Source organism: Aspergillus campestris (assembly GCF_002847485.1).
Source record: "Aspergillus campestris IBT 28561 chromosome Unknown P168scaffold_8, whole genome shotgun sequence".
NCBI lineage: Eukaryota > Fungi > Ascomycota > Eurotiomycetes > Eurotiales > Aspergillaceae > Aspergillus > Aspergillus campestris.
Genome location: NW_020194343.1, coordinates 1531903 through 1548306, shown reverse-complemented (window position 1 = coordinate 1548306; position 16404 = coordinate 1531903). Strand labels below are relative to the sequence as shown.

General features: G+C 55.6%; 8 protein-coding genes across 8 annotated transcripts; 5 read left to right on the top strand and 3 right to left on the bottom strand.

Annotated features, from left to right (window-relative positions):
- Positions 1 to 198: 198 nt before the first annotated feature.
- P168DRAFT_328451 (zinc-binding alcohol dehydrogenase family protein) lies at positions 199 to 1370 on the top strand (the record flags this gene model as incomplete). Its single annotated transcript, XM_024841357.1, has 1 exon — positions 199 to 1370. The coding sequence occupies exon 1, from the start codon at positions 324 to 326 to the stop codon at positions 1368 to 1370; it is 1047 nt and encodes a 348-aa protein (XP_024692023.1). The 5' UTR covers positions 199 to 323.
- Positions 1371 to 1848: 478 nt separating this feature from the next.
- Positions 1849 to 3518, top strand: P168DRAFT_305703 (uncharacterized protein). Its single transcript, XM_024838960.1, has one exon. The coding sequence runs from the start codon at positions 1962 to 1964 to the stop codon at positions 3459 to 3461; it is 1500 nt and encodes a 499-aa protein (XP_024692022.1). The 5' UTR covers positions 1849 to 1961; the 3' UTR covers positions 3462 to 3518.
- Positions 3519 to 3685: 167 nt separating this feature from the next.
- Positions 3686 to 4548, top strand: P168DRAFT_346124 (uncharacterized protein; the record flags this gene model as incomplete). The annotated part of the gene is made up of 2 exons (XM_024841872.1): positions 3686 to 3734; positions 3780 to 4548. The coding sequence occupies 2 exons, from the start codon at positions 3686 to 3688 to the stop codon at positions 4286 to 4288; spliced, it is 558 nt and encodes a 185-aa protein (XP_024692021.1). The 3' UTR covers positions 4289 to 4548.
- A 408-nt stretch (positions 4549 to 4956) lies between these two features.
- P168DRAFT_305701 (uncharacterized protein) lies at positions 4957 to 6332 on the bottom strand. The gene has a single exon (XM_024838959.1). It carries the CDS (start codon positions 6284 to 6286, stop codon positions 5093 to 5095), a length of 1194 nt encoding a protein of 397 aa, XP_024692020.1. The 5' UTR covers positions 6287 to 6332; the 3' UTR covers positions 4957 to 5092.
- Positions 6333 to 6441: 109 nt separating this feature from the next.
- On the top strand, positions 6442 to 6954 carry P168DRAFT_319953 (uncharacterized protein; the record flags this gene model as incomplete). Its single annotated transcript, XM_024840326.1, has 2 exons — positions 6442 to 6755; positions 6810 to 6954. 2 exons carry the CDS (start codon positions 6442 to 6444, stop codon positions 6952 to 6954), a joined length of 459 nt encoding a protein of 152 aa, XP_024692019.1.
- A 2204-nt stretch (positions 6955 to 9158) lies between these two features.
- Positions 9159 to 11517, bottom strand: P168DRAFT_238167 (Zn(II)2Cys6 transcription factor; the record flags this gene model as incomplete). The annotated part of the gene is made up of 7 exons (XM_024833601.1): positions 9159 to 9522; positions 9583 to 9765; positions 9849 to 10441; positions 10522 to 10602; positions 10665 to 10978; positions 11040 to 11338; positions 11369 to 11517. 7 exons carry the CDS (start codon positions 11515 to 11517, stop codon positions 9159 to 9161), a joined length of 1983 nt encoding a protein of 660 aa, XP_024692018.1.
- Positions 11518 to 11797: 280 nt separating this feature from the next.
- On the bottom strand, positions 11798 to 13734 carry P168DRAFT_255738 (NAD(P)-binding protein; the record flags this gene model as incomplete). Its single annotated transcript, XM_024834482.1, is given in 3 exon segments — positions 11798 to 12879; positions 12950 to 13616; positions 13636 to 13734. Coding segments are annotated over 3 exon segments (1848 nt in total), but the record flags the coding sequence as incomplete, so codon positions are not given.
- A 682-nt stretch (positions 13735 to 14416) lies between these two features.
- On the top strand, positions 14417 to 15879 carry P168DRAFT_271570 (uncharacterized protein; the record flags this gene model as incomplete). Its single annotated transcript, XM_024835274.1, has 2 exons — positions 14417 to 14504; positions 14558 to 15879. The coding sequence occupies 2 exons, from the start codon at positions 14417 to 14419 to the stop codon at positions 15877 to 15879; spliced, it is 1410 nt and encodes a 469-aa protein (XP_024692016.1).
- Positions 15880 to 16404: the final 525 nt, after the last annotated feature.

Below are 16404 nucleotides of genomic sequence, written 5' to 3'. Positions count from 1 at the left end.
GGGAGATGTAGTTATACCGCACCAGGCTCTGTTCCGGTGTCTTCATATTATAGGCGGAAGACCAGATCCGAACGACGCCGAGGGGGCCAAACTCGCCGGATTCGGCATCCCGCCGTATGGTACCAGGGTTGTTGATGACGTACACGTCCATTTTTGACATGAAACCCCCTTATATCGCTCTTGACGTATCTGCAGCCCGGTTGTTGCATGCGTTGTTCGGGCGGGACTGACAATCGTCGACCAACATACGAGCTTTACAGTCCGTCGCAAGTCCCCGTCAAACACACCCCCGAAACACTCCCGACCACACACAATTCCACCAAATGGCGACACAAAAAGCCGTCGTCGTTATTGCACCGGAGCGGGCGGGCTTGGTATCCGACCGGCCCCTTCCCACCCTACGGGACGACTACATCCTCGTCAAAACCGAAGCGGTGGCCTTGAACCCGACTGATTGGAAGCACATAGCCTTCCTCGCCGCGCCCGGCTGCCTGGTCGGGTGCGACTATGCTGGCGTGGTCCAGGAAGTGGGAAAGGCTGTCCAGAAGCCCTTCCGGAGAGGTGATCGCATCGCGGGCGTCGCGCACGGCGGGAACGTCGTGCAGCACGAGGATGGCGCATTTGCCGAGTACATCGTCGTCAAGGGGGATGTCCAGATGCATATCCCCGAGACCCTCAGCTTCCAGGAAGCTGCCGCGCTCGGCGTCGGCATTGTGACCGTGGGGCAGGGACTCTACCAGAGTTTGAAGCTCGCTCTTCCGACAGCGCCCCGGGAGACCCCCGAGCCTCTCCTCATCTACGGCGGGTCGACCGCGACCGGCACGCTCGCCATCCAGTTCGCCAAACTGTCCGGCTACCGGGTACTGACCACCTGCTCGCCGCATAACTTCGGTCTCGTCCAGGGCCTAGGGGCCGATGCGGTCTACGACTACCACGATCCTACCTCGGCGGCGGCGATCCGGGCGGCCACGGGGGACCGGCTTCAACTGGTCTTTGATACCATCGCGATTGAAGACAGCGCGAAGTACTGCGATACGGCAATTTCGACTCAGGGCGGCGAGTACAGCGCGCTGCTGCCCGTGTCCGTTGAGCGGGAAAACGTGAACAGCCGTTGGACGGTGGGATACACGATCATGGGGGAAGACTTCATGTTTGGCCCCGACTTCTGGGCGGCGCGGCCGGAGGACAAGGCGTTTGCTGAGGAATTCTGGACGATTGCGGAGCCCCTGCTGGCGGCTGGCATCATTAAGCCTCATCCCATCGAGGTGAAACCTGGAGGCCTCCAAGGTGTTCTGGATGGGCTTCAACTGCTGCAGGCGGACAAGGTCAGCGGGAAGAAGCTGGTGTACAATATTTCGGAGACACCTTAGATGTGCCACGGGAATCCAAATTGGTTGTCTATGTTCAGATCTGATGGCTTTATTGCATTGTCAACGCTCAACATTTCCACCTTCCCTTGCACCCGGATCAGAGTCACGGAAGGCTGTATCCCTGCCCGGTGTCGGAGCTAGTGTGGCTACATCAGTAGTGGGATTAGACCGGTTCTGAAATCTAGACGTAGGAACTACTTTGGCTACAGGAAGTTCCATTATTGATCAAGACATACTAATATCTTCACCAAGGGATGGCATGAGTGCGACCTAGGACACCCTAGATGCTATGGTATGGCAGAGTAGCATTTTCGTCCACTTCACCTTTTGGGTAACTTGAAACCCATCCTTGAGGTATGAGTCATATTATGGTTTGCGCAGTCCATCCCGGCCCTGATATACATCTCATGTCATGATGACACCAGGAACGTCGGGACTTGGGCCATGTGGCACCGACAATTATCGACTTCCCCCACTCCCGACAGTTCTTCCCCTCCAACATCCTCACTTTACTCACTATCAAGCATCTTTACTTGGATTACACCACTCTACTAAAACCTCCAAATATCAAGGTCTACCAGTCACTCAACTATGCCTCCTCCATCCTTAGGCCTCTTTGGGAAGCTTCCGTCAGAGACGCGGTTGATGATCTGGGAGTCAGTAATTGGCCATTCTTTCAACCTAACCACCCTCCTCCGGACATCCCGCGGCATATATGAAGACCTCGCAGAACGTATGTACGACAAGTGGGATGTGTATATCCATCCATGCTACGGTGGACACTGGATGGACCCGGCATACCACATCATATACTGCCGCCGCCTGAAGATCACTTGGCGATGGTGTACCGTCTACTCAGAGCATCCCATCCACCGCCAAAAATTCCCCTTCCACAAGGCACAGCTCTTCGTCCACATCCTGCCTCCCGATCCACAGGAGCCGGGAGAGATTGTGTCGTTGTGGAAGAAGCTGAATACGATGGTGCGCACGTTGAATGCCCAGGCGGAGCATCCCAAAAATATTGTGGTTTGCCTCGACCATTCCCGCCGTCGTGACTGGCAGATGGATGGCAAAGCCGTCGAGTCCATCTGCTATCCCGGTGATCGCCGCCCCGATCATAACATTGTTTTTCTGCCGTTCTGCCAGCTGCAAAACATCGGACGCATCAGGGTACAGGCTGAAACATGGCAGCTCGATGAGATTGCAGACTGGGCCCTAATCCAATATGGCTGCGACTTTCTTGTCCACGGCGGCTGTGGGGAGCATGAGGACTCGGATCACAGCCGCAATCCGGAGTATCGCAAGTTCGCACGTGTATTCGGCAACCTTCAGGCACTGGTCATGGACACGGACTTTTTCCTTGACACGCGACTGGATACGCTCCCGGGACGGGTGGCTGCGATGCTCCGCCGCGACCGATTCGCCGGCTGGTTTGGCTTTCATCAATTCCCTCGCGACTCGCCATACCAACAAAAGTGTCTCGAGACCATCCGAAAGTGCCCTCGGGCTGTCAATACCCATGACCCTCGCCTGGAGCAAATGCTGCGCCGATACCGAGCCTTCCGGCTTCTGTATTGGACGGTGCCACAACCCAAGCTTGAGAGACAAGTCCGACAACGTACTGAAGCATGGCAGGCTCATTATATCAATGGGATTTTCGTCTTGACGGAGGATCAACTAGAGGCGGAAGAGGAGCGCCAACGGAACGCCCGGAAACACTACCCGTATGAACGGCCTGGGGAATACTGTGAGTTCGATGCGGCCATCCATGCGTATGTCGGCCGCAACTGTGGCGGCAACTGGCCGATGAGACGACCGCGCTACGAGAGCAGGTGGTGTCCAGACTGCCGGCATGTCGGCTTCGTGTTCGGGTGTGGGAATGGGTGTAAGGATGATGCCTTCTATTGGTTTCGTCCTTGGCATATGAACGAAGTTGATCCTCCAGAGAGCGAATGGGAATATACCGATAGCTCTGATGATGAAAGTACGAGTGTCATCGTAGATGCGTGCGGGACCTTTTCTGATTGTGCAAGTGATACATCCGAGGGTTGTTGGAGTGATGATCGTCTTCTTCAAGTGTACTTCTCCTGAGTCTCGATATTCACTTGCTCTTCCATCATGTATCCAAGCACACAAATAGTCAATTTTATGCCAATACTCTTTCTCACCTTGCACCTGCCTAATCCGGACAGTCAGTGATGTTTACATTGCCTATCCTCCCCCCCCCAAAGCCTTGTTTACCTCAACATCTTCTTTCGGATCAACATCTAATTTCGGAAATCCATAACGAACTTCTTTGATCTTCTATTACCACCATGTCGTCCCCCCCGACCCCCAGTCCATCTGGTTACTACAAGGGAGACGGTATGTCCTCTCTGAATAGCTTTGAAGATACTGAAGTAAACACAGGTAACCCAGCGGCTCCCACCGTATGGCAAGGCAACTCTTGGTGGGGAGGGAGCAATATCGATTGGCTGCTGGCGAGTAGCCCAAACGACATTTCCCTCGATCCTCATGAGAGGTGTCGGCAATACGGCTTCCTTCTACACCTCGGAGATTACGCGGGTCGACTCTTCCACTGCCTTAGGACCGCGGCCATTTCACAAGACTTGAGCCTGGGCAATCGAGTAGTGCCGCTTCGTGACAATTTAACCGACGAGTCTCACGACCCGTCGCCAGAAGCTCGACACACTACCTGGGTTCTGGAACGTAGCTGCCGCTATCTTTCCAACATGAACCTGTTGGTAGACTCTGAGATGGCCGAGTTGGCAATCCGTTCGATCCATGGCCATCTAGCTGGCATTTGCTGTCACCGAATCACCGCCGAATGCCCCACGTCAGTCTTTTCTACATTTCTTCACCCATTCATCCAATCCACCGATCGTCAAGCTGATTTGCAGTCCCGCGCCAGCATTTAACTCCGCATATGCTACGACGAGGTGGCCTGGGAACAATGCGAGGTGTCTGAACACTTCTTAGATGTCGTTTCTGAATTATCTGATTGATGTCCGGTCCTGGAGAAAGGTGCCCTCAACATCTTGTGCATGTTGGAGTACAAACCACACGTTTCGCGATGACTAGTGTCCCATAGCTACCGATGAGAACCTTTTGGGTATTTCCACTGGTTCACCCACAGTTTGGCAACTCTGTCTTCAATAACCCCTGATACAGATGTGGCACAAGTCGGTGGCGTGATTTCGCGATGCTGGCACACCTAACGGTATGGCGATCAAGCCCTGACTAATTAATAATAATATTTACCATTAAGGAATGTCTCTGGGACGGTGGATCAATAGCCCACTGTCGCGGTTGTGGTATTTTAAAGGATTACTTGAAAGATTCCCCACTACGTCTGTGTGTCAAATCTCTTATCAGCGACGGGAGGTCATTTACTCTTTTTCTGCTACGGTGTGAAGACACCGAAATACACGGAGACAGATGCTTTAGTGCCAGGAAAGGGGATAATTAGAGAAGGCCATCCCCAGACCATGAGATCTATATAAAATATAACGCCACAGATCAACACAAACTAGATTAATGAGATACTCCTGTAGAGTTTGAGTATCAAGTTAAGTACAAGCAACAGGTGAGAAGTGAAAAACAAGAAAAAGTGAAGCTAGGTAAAAGAAACGTAACAAAGGAAAGTCTGTGCACTAGTAAGACAAGCGAGTGATATATAAAAGAGTGTCTTCTACCACGTCAGGATACATAGATTTACCCATCTAGAAGAAGCCAATCGCCACGCAGAAGACAGCTAGGAAGGAGTTGCTGAACTGTCCCATGCGGCTGGCAGCGGAGGCCGGGTACGAGGTAGAGACAGGGGGGGCGGAGGTCGGCGTGATGGAGGACGAAGCGGAAGGCGAGAGGGTGTTGCTGGTGCCAGAGCCCGAGCCGGGACCCTGGAGACCACCGTGCTCGCACTGGGCTTGAGCGCCCTTGCAGGCGGCCATGTTGGCACCGGGGGCGGCGCGGCACTCGTTGAATTCGGCGTCGCAGTCCTTGGGACCCGCGGTCGGGGCGGGTTCGGCAGTAGTCGAACTGCTGGAACCACCGTTCTCGCACTGGGTCTGAGCACCCTTGCAGGCGGCCATGTTGGCGCCGGGCTTGGTGCGGCACTCGTCGAATTCCGCATCGCAGTCCTTGGGATCCGCGGTCGGGCTGGGTCCAACGGAAACCGAGGGGTTGAGGCCCTGGTGACTGTGCTCGCAGATGGCTTGGGCGCTCTTGCAATCGCCCTCGTCGGCATCGGGCTTGGCAAGACACTCCTTGAACTCAGTCGTGCAGCCCTCGAGGGTCTTGGCGGTGGACGAGGGCAAGGGCGCTGGGTCCTCAGAGGATGTCGGAGTATCGTCACTGTCGTCATTGATGCAGTCCTCGTGTTCGGCGGTGCAGACAGCCTGGATGGCACCCGGTTTGGTGCGACATTCGTTGAGTTCCTTTTCGCACTTGGCAGGCGCGTCCCGGTCGTCTCTCTTGGTCACGCGCTTTCCGATGTCCGCCTTTTGCAGACAGTTCTGCAGTTGACCGTCGCAGACAGGCATCATGGCACCTGGCTTAGTGCGACACTTGTTGTCCTTGGTCACACACTCCTTGCACAGGCTGCGCGTGAGTTGGCAGGCAGCCTTGTTGGACCCCGGCTTAGTGACACACGCGTTGAAGTCATTTACGCACTGCACAGGCTCGTCCTCTCTCTCGATGGAACGCTTTCCACTCTCCGCCTTCTTGCATTCCTCGAGTTCCCTATTGCAGACTGGCTTAACGGTATTTGGCCGAGTGCTGCACAAGTCGAATTGTTCCCTGCAGGTGAGCTGCGAGCCATCAGCCTTGAAGGCGGTGGGCGGTGCGCTGATACCGCCGGCGGTGGCCAAGGCCGTTGAGGCCAGGGCCAGCGAGAGCACAAGATTGGACTTGACCATGACTGCGAAAGAGGGGGTGATCAAAAAAGATGAACAAAAGAGTGGCGTTGACGGTTCGGAAAAGATCGAGGGGGGCAAGGAGGGAATTTTGCTTTTGGTTTGCTTCTGGAGCGACATGGATACCCTTCAATGGGTTTATATAGATGGCCGCTGTCATGCAACGCTTCAGGCCCGTCGCGACGATCTATGCCTCTCTAGTTTGGCACCAGCGGCGCCAGGAGTGGACAGTCAGTCGGTGGACGGAAGGATTGGAACCACCGACTTCAGCTGTGGCGGTGGATGGTCCCGGGAGAACCCGCCGTCCTGTCGTTGCATCGATCCATGAGACAGGAGGAAGCCTCTACCGCGTCCATAACCAAAATCCCATGCTTCAGGCCATCCCTCAGGAAAGTCCTCCTCGTCTCCTCCGGCGACATCCAGTCTGTCTGCTCCTCTGCGGTGTGTCGACGTCTCTGGCGGAGAGGTTCCTGTCAGTAGCCCTATGGATCGGTCCCGGTGCCAGGGCAAGAGCTGATCGAGGAAGCATGCCAGCTGAATGGTGGAGATTGGACCCTGGCGCAGAGCCTACATCCGCCGTGGTTGCGCTGAAGGGTGGAGCATCCGGCTGCCATGGGCCCCCGCAAATTGCCGGATTCCGCCAGCGCCGTTGCCGATCATCCACACTGTAGACACACTAATTGGGCGAAGGATCACGCCGAACCGCGAGTTCAGCTGGTCTCTATCCTGTGGGAAATTGACTGTCAGGGCCTCCCAGGTCTCTCCTGAAGGTCACTCCCGGGGAACGTTCCGTCCAGTCCTTATCTGCCGTGGGAATGGATGTTGACCGGTGTCTTAACCTTCGCCAGCACGGACAGATCCACTTTCTAGTTGAACAAGCCACAGACTATTGATCTCGCAGCATACCTACTTTCCGGAAGGGACCATTCTATCCCCACTCCGGGGCTGTGCCCTACGGATTGGCCTCCCGGCCGTTGGAGAACGTTCATGGCACAATTTCCTGCACCACTCCGCTTGGGGTGATTGCATTCCGCGGCAGCCGAGGTCTTCATAATCATGCTCGTGATATCACGAGAGGTGCGTTTCATGGACAATACCGGAAATGGAGGGGGAGGAAGCGCGATGCACAGTAGATGACATGAGTCTAGGGCTGGTCGATGTCACGTGTCTCCGTCGGGGGCGATGGTCCTCTGGCTTTGGAACGCTGAGATCGATCCTCGATGGGGATATTGAGCATGAGAATTACAAGAGAACATCGAGCCGTGGGCATCTTTAGAATCCATCAGGATGTGGTCGGAGGGAGTCTGCGCGGGAAATACGGTTATTGGGCGGCGAACGCAGGGAGGACAGTTGTTTTCGAGTGAAGTAAGGTTAGGAAATCACCCTCGTTCCTAGGTCACGCGAGCCTAGTATCCTTGTACATCACTAGGGTGCTGAAGTTTCCATTTCGACGGGGCATATCTTGTGATTTCTCGAGCTGAATGAGCATTGCCTACGGCGTGATCGAGATAGGACCCAAACAGGTTGATGTTTGTTTGGACGTTCCTGAGACGATTCCCTCCTGAGTCAGATCTGTCGGATGTTTATGGTAGGGATCGACAAGGTCTTGGATAAGCAGGCGTTCGAGAAAAGTTTGAAGGGATCCGCGGCCAAGGACGCCACCACGAAGCCCAAGCCTTTTGACAGTAGGTAACAGAGATCACAGCCCACTCGCTTTGCTGTGAATAATGGTGTAGTTCAATGCCTTTCATCGACGTCAGGGATGGTGGCTCCCTAGTCTCCCCATCTAGGGCGGTATACTCTATCCCGGGATGCATATATATGGGAAGACCCATGGGTACCGAGTGGGGACCGATGAAAACCGTTGAAGCATTGAGGATTTCGATGACCCCTATTATTATGAGAATAATGTGAAACGTTGCAGAAAGATGAGGAGTTAAATGCAACATGCGTGAGCAATTCCTGCAGGTCAGCTGACATGCTCGGCCGCTGGCTGATCGCGTGTCTCTGTTTTTAGTAGAACACTCCAACAGTGACATTTTGACAAGTTCGTCAAGGTATATAGGATTCTCGTAAATTATCTCGATCCACAAGACCTAAGACGATATGAAAATCTGTTGTGTAGTTGACTTGACTTGGTTACATCCAATAATCTGGCACAATATATATCTTAGTATTTGTAGCGCAATATTCTATGGAGCCGTCAATAATCATGGAAACCAGACCCGCATGCCAATTGGACGTATAAATGCAGACTTCATTATTCTTCTAGATCCGAATTATCTATATAATTATCACTAGGCTATGACTTTGATCAATATCATTGACAGTCATCGTTCTCGCCAAGCCAGATCCACAAGCGCAGAGGGTAATCCACTGACCCACCGTGGAGAATGTCGAGTACTGCAGAACGCTATAGACAATTTGATCAATTCAATACTTAAATTCAATCATCAATATCATGATGTCCTGATGTTGTCTTCCCCCCGGTGGACATATGCCAATATCAGTGACGCGTCAAGGGGTCACGTGACAACACAGGTCTGTTGCGGCTGGCCGACTCTGCGATGGATTTCTGATCTATCCACCATCCAATTGCTGGTAGGACTTGGCCGCCAATTCCATTGATGTTTTGATCATCTTCATCGGTTTAGACCGACACGCCCCATCAGCTATCTCACATCGCTTCCCAGTGACCAGCAGACAGGGAAGAGAGCTGGCGATGCTGGAATACGCGTCTCTTGCCACAGTTTTGACCCTCGAGATCCACATTCCTGCCCCTGACGGACTGTGGGTCGCAGATCGACTCAAAATGTAGTCGACCTGACGCGACGAAGATGACCCTGACTTACTACGTAGTAGGTGTCGACGCCCCCTACATCCCGTTGATCGACTCCCACAGGTTGATGATCGACGCCTCGTCCAGCAGCGCGTCGATCACGTCGTCGCTCACGTTGATGCCCGCCAGCGGGCTATCCGACCCACACTCCTCCACCGGCATCGTCTCCGACGCCATCGGACCCGGGATAGCCGTCTGTCCCATGTACCCCGGCACGATCTGGCGGATACCCGCGAGAAATACCCCCCGGAAGATTGAAGCGCACGGGTAGGTGTGCTGCATCTGCTCGAGCACCATCATACACAGATCTAGTTTGTTTAGGCCTAGGCGCCGGGAGAGGGGATCCTGCGATTTACAGTTGAGTAGATGGACGTGCATGGCCGGCACGAGCAAGGGTGGTCTAGAGGTCCCCGATTAGTTTTAATAACTAAGGGCAACAAGGCAAAACGGGGGGACTGACGTCATCGGGCCGGCCATGTCCAGTAGCTTCTCGCGCACCATGTTGTCTAGGATGGCGTTGGACTGCAGGGCGGCCGAATCCATCTTCCGTCGCACCTGGCTCAACCAGCTCTCCTGGTGAGCTACGGGGAGACCGGTGGGCGCTTTGGAAATGAACCGGCGGTAGAAGGTGATCAGAAACGCCCTGCGACGGTTAGTCTAACGCTCGCAAGCCCTTGTCTGGCGGCGGGGAAAGAAAAGGGAAACAAAAAAAGAAAACAAACTGACTGGTAATGAAGTTGGAGGTGGTAGCGGTAAAAGGTCGCGAGGCGGCTTTGGGTTGTCTCCGTGGGACTCCCATCCTCAGGCAGGTCGAGACGCATCATATCGGCCTCCAGAGCGGCCACCTGCTCCACAGATGGGCTGGGCCCGCAGGGCTGGTAGCAGACGGTCAGGACCTCTCCCAGCAGCTTGCTCATGTGGATCATCTGCACCCAGTACTGGGCTAAGGTGGCCAAGTCGTCCGGAATGTACATGGCGGCGATCGCCTCGGGCACTCCCGCTAGGTCGGCGAGCAGGTCTGCGGCGGCCGGCCAGGCCGTGTCGCAGTCGTTGAGGTTGATTCTCAGCGGCCGCCCCAAGGTGAGGCTGAGCCACCGGTCGCGGAAGAAGCAGGTCCACCACAGACGGCGCCAAAGACGTACTTGGGGAGGCGGAATGGACGACTTGGACAGTGCCACCACCGAGCAGCGGTGCAGCCCCATGATCTGGCACAGGCTGATGGCGACCCCTGTCCAATACCACGGCTTGGTGTGCATGTCCGTTTGTGAGTGGTAGAATCCTAAGAGTAGGGCCGACTGCAGGAGAACGGTGTTGTCGGTCTCCCCACCGTTGTAGTACAGACACTGTAGCCGTCAGCCTATCACCGTGGAAAAGAAACAGAGGAACAGGTTGCACTTACCGTGGCGCGACTGCAGAAGTCGGTCTTCATCTCCTTTCGCGAATGGTACCCCTCCAGACGCCAGGTCTCCTCCTTGAGGAACTATCCATCTCAAATTAGTCGGTGGCAATTGGACAAACGACGCCTGGGTGCCCGACACTTACGTTGGTCGCGACAGAGAACATGCTCCAGATCAGCAGTAGGTTACCCTGGCTCGGCCCCCCGCCCGGGAACGACTGCAACGTCTCCCGGACATCGAGGACCGGCATGATGGGATGGACGTGGTAAAAATACGCGCGCAGCAGCTCGTAGCACGTGTTGGGCTGGGGGAGGCGGAAGACCCCCTTGTACTGAAGCCACTCCCGGTCCTGGTCGGACAGGGAGCCCGAGGTTTTGGATGGCATCAAAATATGCCGGGGCACCGGGATCTGCGTCGGAGAACACAAGTCCAAGGCCGCCGTGAACCCCGGGGATTCGCCTATTGCGGCGTGTTAGCATCGATGATCATCATCAAAGTCGACCAAAGGAGGAATGTATACCCGTATAGAACGGCGCCTGGCCCTGTTGGACGCTCCGACCCAGGACTGTGTTGGCTATCTCAGCCCCCGTCTGCTCCTCGTCCGGGTGCAGAATCTGTTCCGGCGACGATGTGCGCGGTTGATGAGCTTCCGGTGTGATGAAAGGACCATCTACCGAGGTCGGGGGCGTTAGTTGAGGTCGGTTCGTCTGGGCCATGCCAGCCTCCTGCGACAGCGGACTCGACAGCGGAGTCGACAGTGGGGATGACGGCGAGGCATGCGGTCGGCACTTAGGTCTGCCCGACACGTGAGTGGATGATCTGGAGATCCTCGACGGGACCTGTTCTTACGTTGGCATTTTTGCATGGGGAATGATACACTGCGTACGATCCTGCGTACAGCCGATACAGGGCACCCCGGTCACCGTGAGGCTACAGCGCACCTTGCGCTGCCGACATTTCTGGCACGCGACGGCCGAGCGATGGCGACGGCCGGACATATCGACGAATCTACTAAAGATGACACCGGTCGGGATATTGTAGAGTTGATCAAGCTCGGGTTGCCGAGGGAAGACAGCGCCAAGGGGGGAGACGTTAGGGCTTTTACGGACGCGTCCTCGGGTAGCTCGGGATGGCGAGCGGATCCAACCGCGGTAACGGATTGCCCCGTCGCCACTCATCCCGGTGGGTCCGCCGCCGATATCTACCATTACCGGTTACTAGGTTCGTCGATGACTGATTAAGCTTTGGAATCATTGAAGAATACGATTACACGCGGATAATGCCCGCAAACGCCCGAGAGTCGTCCAGATGCAGTCTTTCCTTCTTCGTGCCGTCCAGGTTACACCGGTAGATGCTGCCCCCTAGGTCGGTGATATAGACGCAGCCATGCTCCCGGTCCAATGTCAGTCCGATTGCCTCGTTCAGATTCCGGGTGACGATCTCATATTTCCGGGATGACGTGGGCGGCTCCGGGAGACCCGCCGCATCCAGGGTCACCTTGTTCAGCGAGTTACCGAAGGGGAGTTCACCGCGGTCGGTCCAGTAAAGTGTGCGCGACGTCTCGTCGATCTCGAGGTCGATGGGCTCGGGGAGGTCGCCCAGGATACACTGCACGTCGTCCCGCGAACTGGCCGACTGGCCCACCGGGGTCGCGATGGAGGCGGAGAAGATGCGTCCTTTGCCGCCCTTGGAGGGTCCCTTTTGTGTCCAGTAGAATCGTCCTAGAGTCGGAGCCACCGCCACGCCAACACACCACTGGCGGACGTAGTCGGTGTCGGTCCGCGAGCGGTTGTCAATCAGGAGTTCCAAATCCGCGCCATCGAAGCCGCACCGGTAGACACATGCCCCCTCGCGGTCGGAGAAGTAGATCTTCTGCGCGGCGGCATGCACCGCCAATTGCTTTGGAGTGTTGACGGTACCGGGGGCCACAAGCGTGCGGATATCACCGCCGTCGAGGGTGGCCGAGTACACGGCGCCGTCCATCTTTCCCGGGGTGCCCATGCAGGTCCAGAAGATGCGACCACTGTCGCGGTCAACGCCCAGACCGTCCGGCAAGGCCTGCTGGGGCACCACACAGTGTTGGAGCTTTCCCTCCGTCGTCAACTCGAGGATCTCACCGGACTGCAAGGGGGATGTAGCAGCGGACAGTCCCAGATCCAAAACCAGGAGCTTCGATTGGGTGGACGGAGCGGTTGCCTGGGGCTCGGCGGGCGGGTAGAGACCCCCCTTGGAGGACTTATTGCCCAGTTTGCCATCGTTCAGGTAGTGTTTCTGCAGGAAGTCGACCGTCGTTCCCGGGGACAGCCCCCTCTCATCGATGTAGTGCTTTTCGATGAACGCAACAGTATCCAGCCCGACCCCTATGTGGTTCCGTCAGCGTGCTGGCAGCGAATGGATGGGAATGATTTCAAAGACAAGGGGGCAACGCACGATCCATCATCTCACAAGGCAGGGTATTCCCCTTGACAAACATTTCGTTCCACATCGAGTCTATCTCCTTGGGTTCGGATACGCCGTCGGACAGGATGGTTAGCACCTCGCGCTTGACTGCCGCCCATAGGCGGTTGAAAATGAAGCCCGTCGATTCTTTGCGGGCCACGTAGGGGCTTGTCGCCGCTTCCTTGGAGCGCTCCGCCATGAAGGGGATCAGGCCCTCGTGGGTATACCCGTCGGTCATTAGCTCGACGATCATACACGCCGGGGGCATGTAGTAGTGCATGTTGAGGATGCGGGCCTTGGCGCTGTCAGAGACGCCCACGATCATCTCCGAGGACTTGTACGACGAGGAGTTGGAGGCCAGGATGCAATCCCTCGGAGCAGTAGCCTCAAGCTCCGCGAACGTCGCAATCTTCAGCTCGATCTTCTCGGGCACGGCCTCGATAACCAGCCACGCGTTGTCGACGGCGCCCTTGATGTCCGGGAATGCCTGGCATTTGCCCGGTAGCTGCCCGGTCTTCTGCGCATACGCCACGACATTCTCTTCCACATAGGCCACGCCTGCCGTCCGCTGCTCCGGGTTGGGATCTCGGACGCTGACGTTGTAGCCTGCGGAGGCCCAAATGCATGCTGCAAGGGTCAAATCAAAAGTTACTAAGAGCTACAGTAATGCTTTCGACGAGGTGAAACATACCAATCCTTCGCCCCAGGACGCCAGCGCCTAGCACGGCCACCGGCCGACTGCGGTAGTTCTGTGGGGGATTCCAGGCCAGATGCATGGTTTGGGAGTATAAGAGGGAATGTTGACAAAGTGACAAAGTTCTTCGCGAGATTGAACTTGGTTACGGTTTTGGTGATAGGTGTGGGATTGGGTTGATATTATGGATCGCAATTGTGCGAAAGGATTGAAGTCGTCGTAAGCATCGACAACGACCTTGTGCCGCCACAGTCTGTATTTGTATTCTCGTCCATTCAACCTAGGTCAGATGTTTGGGTCCAACAATCGCCCCCCCACGAGCATGTTTCCCGCACCCGCGGGAGACCGGCTCTGACGAGGGATGACTCCGACCTCGACCCCTGAGGCAATTACCTAGATAAGAATTGGGACCCCATAGTGGCCTAGTCCACAGACGCAACTGGGTGGTTCCCTATTGCGAAAATGTCAAGACAACCTGCCGGCATGCCGACTGGGTCGGGATGGGGCATCCGAGATCCACACCCGACCCACATACCGAGGAAGGCACCTCGGGATGCCGTTGAGATTAAGGAACAGGATAGGATCCAATTTCGATGGCGATCAGCGTGGAATGGGCTATTAATATCCGCAATATCTATAAATGTTTACTGTCCTGGTCGCGGTCGTGGATAACGATCATTTTACATCCATTTATCTTACATTCCTGCCGGCGGTCCCAACACGCTCCGATCCCTTTCATCCCCAACACTCTGAATCCCCCCAGGATGGCGAAAGAAGTCCGGGAATACACGCTGGATGAGGTGAAGGCCCACCAGACCAAAAAGGACCTGTGGGTAGCCATTCATGGCAAAGGTATGGCAGTACATCCCGTATCGCATCTCCACAGTCTTCTCATCGGCTACTAGTTTACGATATCACGGGATACGTTCGCGACCATCCTGGCGGCGCAGACGTGCTGGTAGACGTTGCGGGAACCGATGCCACTGAAGCGTACGAGGATGTTGGCCATTCCGAAGATGCCAATGAGATTCTGGCGACCTATCTCATCGGCACCCTCAAGGGCGCTCAGGACTTCGTCCGCAAACAGGCTGTGCGAGTGATTCAACCACAGCCCGTCGCCCCCGTCGCCGCGCCCAAGGGTTCGGGATCGTCCCTCGGGGCCCTATCTGTAACGGCCGCCTCCATTGGTAGTCTGCTGGCGCTTTACTTTTCCTCGCGACACCACGCGGGCTTTAACCACGTGCTGGCCCAGCTCCCTCGTCTCCAGCTCCCACAAATTCCAGCGGGGTACGGGAAGTCTCTGCAAGGTGGATTCGGGGGTGGCTTCCTGGTGGCGAGCGCCATCTCCGCGGTAGTGGGCAGTGTGGTCGCCTCGCGATTGTCCAAACTCACTCAGATCCAGACCGGTTTCACACACTACCCGCCGCACATGAAGTCACGCCGGAGGCCCACACCCAACCCCCACCTTGTGGAGGGCTTCCTCCACCCCAAGTCTTACCAAAACCTCCCCCTGGTGCGGAAAGATGCCCTCTCGCCTAACGTCTACCGCTTCGTCTTCCAGCTACCGGGTCCACGAGATGTGATCGGGCTGCCAATCGGCCAGCATGTCGCCATCCAGACCACCATTGACGGCCATACTGTCTCCCGCTCGTACACGCCGACATCTAACAACCTCGACCTGGGCCGGTTAGAGCTGGTTATCAAATGCTACCCGGACGGCCTCCTGACAGGAAAGTATCTGGCAAACTTGGAGGTGGGCGACCGCGTGCAGTTCCGCGGGCCCAAGGGCGCCATGAAATACCAGCGCGGACTGTGCCGGCAGATCGGCATGATCGCGGGCGGGACGGGCATCACACCCATGTACCAGCTCATCCGGGCCATCTGCGAGGACGACACGGACACGACCCAGATCTCATTGGTGTACGCCAATCGCACCGAGGATGACATCCTGCTGCGGGACGAGCTTGACGCCTTCGCGCGACGGTACCCACAGAACCTCAAGGTCTGGTACATGCTCGATCACCCGCCGCAGGACTGGGCGTATGGGTCGGGCTATGTGACGCCGGCGGTGATGGCGGAGAAGCTCCCGGCGGCGGGTCCCAACACCAAGACGATGCTGTGTGGACCACCAGGCATGGTGAACGCAGCGAAGAAGGGCTTGGTGGCTGCTGGGTATGCCTCTCCAGGGGCTGTGGCCAAGATGACAGATGAGATCTTCTGTTTCTAGGCGACGCTTTTTATTAGGTTTGCTTTTTGTTGTTTTAAGATTTACTTCTGCTGTTTTCCGGTGTTTATTTCTCTGTATATAGTGGCCGGTGTTTCACTATATGGGGTGTGCTGTTTATGAATTTTATCATGCATCAATACTGAGATAGACCATTATGCGAAACCTACTATTCGAGATCAATCAGTATACCTATCTATACCTTCAACAAATTTGTCTTGAATACGATGTAGTCACGCTATCAGTTTTTGGCCAATTTACAAACTTATGGCATTTTCTCGTGGTAAGAATATGTCGGATGATACCTTCGTTCATGTGAAATGAACCCAGGGGCATCAATCGGGCTCAGTCATTGTTGCGTTTGTTTTCCCTGGCAATCAGTGAGGGAAATGTCCCCTCTGTACTGTCCTTTTACTAACCATTCCTCTAACGTCATCGTGGGATAATAAAACCAACCTCCCTTCTCCCTTCCAAGGCGATGAGAATCCTCAACCGCAGACCCACAAACTGAAGTGGGCCAGAATAACT

Excerpts from the sequence above, each read along its gene's own strand:
- P168DRAFT_305703 (XM_024838960.1), top strand. The coding sequence starts at position 1,962 with ATGCCTCCTCCATCCTTAGGCCTCTTTGGGAAGCTTCCGTCAGAGACG.
- P168DRAFT_305701 (XM_024838959.1), bottom strand. The coding sequence starts at position 6,286 with ATGGTCAAGTCCAATCTTGTGCTCTCGCTGGCCCTGGCCTCAACGGCC.